The following is a 3,648-nucleotide window of genomic DNA, read 5'->3' as shown; positions in this document are numbered from 1 at the left end:
TTTTCGCCTGGAATCAATAGTTTATCCATCTTCCAACGAGGGCAGAAGAGGAAAATTGTGAAAAAAAAGATTGCTCAATTTTCGTCTGGAATCAATATTTTATCCATCTTCCGACTACCATGGCTTCCTCTGCTGGCCCATCTGATTAGGATGCAAGTTAGTTTTAATCATGGCCACTTTGCCATTCTACATATTTCAGCATTTGAGAACGTGAATCCAGTTTTGTGATAGAAGTCTGGGTTTAGAGCTTCACTCTCCATTTTCTTAATTACAAGAACAACTCAGCTTTATCCCAACCAAATGGGGTTGTCTACATGGATCTGTGCAAAGACAAAAAGAGTTTAAAATGTGTAAAAAAAATGTAAAAGGAGAGGAACACAATAACAACAATGGCTTGTTGATTATGTACTCAGCCTTGAGGTCTTTCACCAAAGAGAAAACCTTGAGGTAGAAGGTTGGGTACATGGATCTTTGCCTTCCAATCAGCTCTATTTGAGGGGACAAGACCTAAACCATGCCTATCTATCCTTGCCTCTTCCCCTATGGCCACTCCTAGCTCTATCAGGTCCTTCAATCTCCATTTTCTTAATTAAAATGTGGGTAAAAGAATCTTGTCTAGTTGGCATAGGAAATGTTCAAAGATAAGGGATGTAAAAAGACCATGATGCCCCAGTGCCCAAGGCTCTGAAGATGCTGGTGGGAGTGACCTTATTGGTCCCATGTGCTGGTATTTCTTGCACGAGCAGGACAGGGTTCTTTTACCCATAAAATATTGAATATATTTACCTAGTGGAAAATCAAAATCTATGTAATTAACTACTATCTTTTAGGCTTAGTTTGGTAGTTGAGAAATAGTGAGGCAAGACCGAGACCTTTGAATAGAGCCTATTTGAAGGAAAGGATCCATGTTATCGATTCCATGTAGGTAACTCTCTTGACTTGTTGGGTTATCACTCTCACCCTTATTATCTCTTCTCTCATCATGATGTTTGGCATTTTTTTTTTTCTAAATCCATGTAGCCGACCCCATTAAATTGGGATTAAGGTTGAGATTGTTGAGAAATGGATAGGTAAGAAAAGAAAAAAATTAAAAATTTTTTGAATTTGATGTTAGAAATAAATATAAATTTTTCATCATGATGCAATAATTGATTTATGTATGTGTGTGTCTCTCCTCAAATTCAAAATTTTTGGGAACTTCTTTTTCTTTCATTTCATTTCATTTCTTGACAACCAAACTAAACAAGTAGATTTACCTTTGTTTACACTTGATTTGCCTATAATCTTACTTGTTTTGTGATTCTTTTCTTATTAAATAGATATAGGAAATTATCCCCATCTTTTATTAATTTTGAATGCTTAATATCAAAAAGTGTAACTATTCAGTATACATCCTTAAATGTATGCGATTGGTATATTGGAATGGGTTTCCTTATTTAGAGGTGGTCAGGGTCATAAGGATGTCAATTGGGAACCGAAACTGAATACCGAAATCGATATTGAGCTGAATTAATCGAGACAAATTGAACCGAATTAATTTGGTTCAAATTTGGTTTAAGTATGCGAGTATTTTCCTTGATTCGGTTTGGTTTCAGTTTCAAGTGCAAGAATCATCAGTTCGGATTGAAACCGAATCAAATTGTCTTAAAACAAAAGAAAAGAAAAGAAAAACCCTAGTATAATAGTATCGTTAAGACTCAAGAGGGATATTTTCAATATTCAATTTTGAAAATTCAAGAATGTTTTTTGCAAGTTCATTTTTTTTTCTAAGGTGGTGTCTTTTTGCAATTTACCGTCACATATTCACATGCTAAGACAATTTTAAAGTTGGCAATGGCCATAAAACCTATAATTTGAGCCCATTATGGCCTTTGGTCCATCACATTTTTTCTTTTGGTCCATCACATTCATGATTCAAAAAGTGAAACCATTCACAACCAAAGTACAAAATCGAATTAAAATTACATATCAGAACTGAAACCAAGCTAAGCGAATCGGCTTGAGTACCTAAATATGGAACCGAGTTGATTCTCAATTCAAATAACTACAGCCGAACCAATTGAAACCCTCAGGCAGGGATAGATCTGATGTGCAAGCTTTTCTCTCTTTCCTTTTCTTTTCTTCGTTTCTCTTTTGAGTTGATTTTCTTTAATATTTCCCTTGATTTCTGTCGCCTTCTGCTCCCGAGTTTTCGCTTTCAATATATCCAGTTGCCGGTCTAACCGGGAAAAAGAAAATATAATTCTTTGCTTCCTTCACAAACCAAAAATGGAAAAACGGTTTATCATGCAAGTACCCACCCAACAGGATGAAAGAACTAGATGAGCAAAAATTATATGAAACTCCTGACAATACAAAAGGAATTAACTGCATTATTAGGCAGGGGCAATTAACCCAACTAAAATAATCAAAATCGGCATAATCATCACGAATACAATGGACATTGTTGAAGTATAAAATTACTGAACAAGAAAAAACCCTAAAATGAACATATTCTACATGGTCATCGCTTGCTTATTTGCTTTCGCTGCTGCAACTTCTTTTTCATCTTCTCTCGCCTTTCTTCCTCTTCTATAAGGCGAAATTCTCTTTCATCCTCTTCTCTTGCAATTCTTGCACTGTAGGCAGAAAGTTTGAATTAGACCACTATTTAAAAAAAAAAAATTATAAAGATCAAGTACAAACACAGATTCTATGCTATCACAGCCATGGGATTTATCTTGAAACATCACTGTTTGTCTAAAAGCCATATACGATGACTAGATCGTACTTTGATCATCTAATTGATTTATTATCCAACAACCTAACATTTGCAAAACATGCAACTCTAGTTCCACCAGAAGGTATACTGATCCTCCAGTAGGATGAGTTCAGAGAATTAGACAGTCAAGCTGCAGAAGAAAAAAAAAACATTGAAATGACCACAATCTTTACCTTTTCCGCTCCTCCTTTAGGATATCGTCAAAATTAGCTTCCATGTCGCTATCATCATCATCCCGCCCAGTGTATTTATCAGGATTGTATCTGCAATATATCATGTGTCATTGCCAGATAATCTACAATATATCATGACATTGCCAGATTTATCTATAAAACAAGCTACAGTTAATATGCATAGAGCAGGTTTTTTTGGGTAGAAATATGCATAAGTTCAAGATAATTTCTCTTAACCACACACGCACACATACACACACACAGATGGTTTTACGGTCGGCCCATTAGTAAAGGGCTTCTTGTAGGCCAAAACATGTGCCATGTGGCAGCTCCGAATAGAACCAACTTATGAGGACAGGTGTAAAACAAAATCCCCTGCTCACATGTCAAATTTTAACCCAAAAAAAAATGGTCCAAATAGGAAAAACAAAACATTTAAAATCCAAGCCTTCCAAGGGGGTGCATACTAATGCATGGACTAGCAAAATATTCATGCCAATACATAGGAAGGAAAACTAGAATTAGGCTTTAATAATAGATGTGGCCACCCAAGGGTCAGAACCGTGGCATCATCCTTCCTAATTGGTCAAGAAGCCTGGGGGAGTCCAACATGTTTTTATGACCTTCACCTTTGTCGTAACGGTAGTAGCACCAAGGTAGCAACATATTGGGGTATCCTCACCCACCCAACCCTCCCCCTCCCCACCCAAAAAA

General features: G+C 36.3%; 1 protein-coding gene across 1 annotated transcript in view; it reads right to left on the bottom strand.

The window, feature by feature from the left end:
* Positions 1-2,352: 2,352 nt before the first annotated feature.
* The window catches only part of LOC122083233 (protein spt2-like), a 6,595-nt gene continuing 5,299 nt past the window's right edge, over positions 2,353-3,648 (bottom strand). Inside the window, exons 9-10 of the mRNA XM_042650962.1 lie at positions 2,935-3,024; positions 2,353-2,618 (exon numbers count right to left, since the gene is read on the bottom strand). Of these exons, the coding sequence (XP_042506896.1) occupies positions 2,504-2,618; positions 2,935-3,024 (205 nt within the window). The 3' untranslated portion in view covers positions 2,353-2,503. The remainder of the gene's footprint in view (positions 2,619-2,934; positions 3,025-3,648) is intronic.

The sequence above is a fragment of the Macadamia integrifolia genome, chromosome 7 (genome assembly GCF_013358625.1).
Source record: "Macadamia integrifolia cultivar HAES 741 chromosome 7, SCU_Mint_v3, whole genome shotgun sequence".
In the NCBI taxonomy this organism is placed as follows: domain Eukaryota; kingdom Viridiplantae; phylum Streptophyta; class Magnoliopsida; order Proteales; family Proteaceae; genus Macadamia; species Macadamia integrifolia.
The sequence above is the reverse complement of the archived record's forward strand: the minus strand, read 5'-3'. Positions and strand labels throughout refer to the sequence as shown.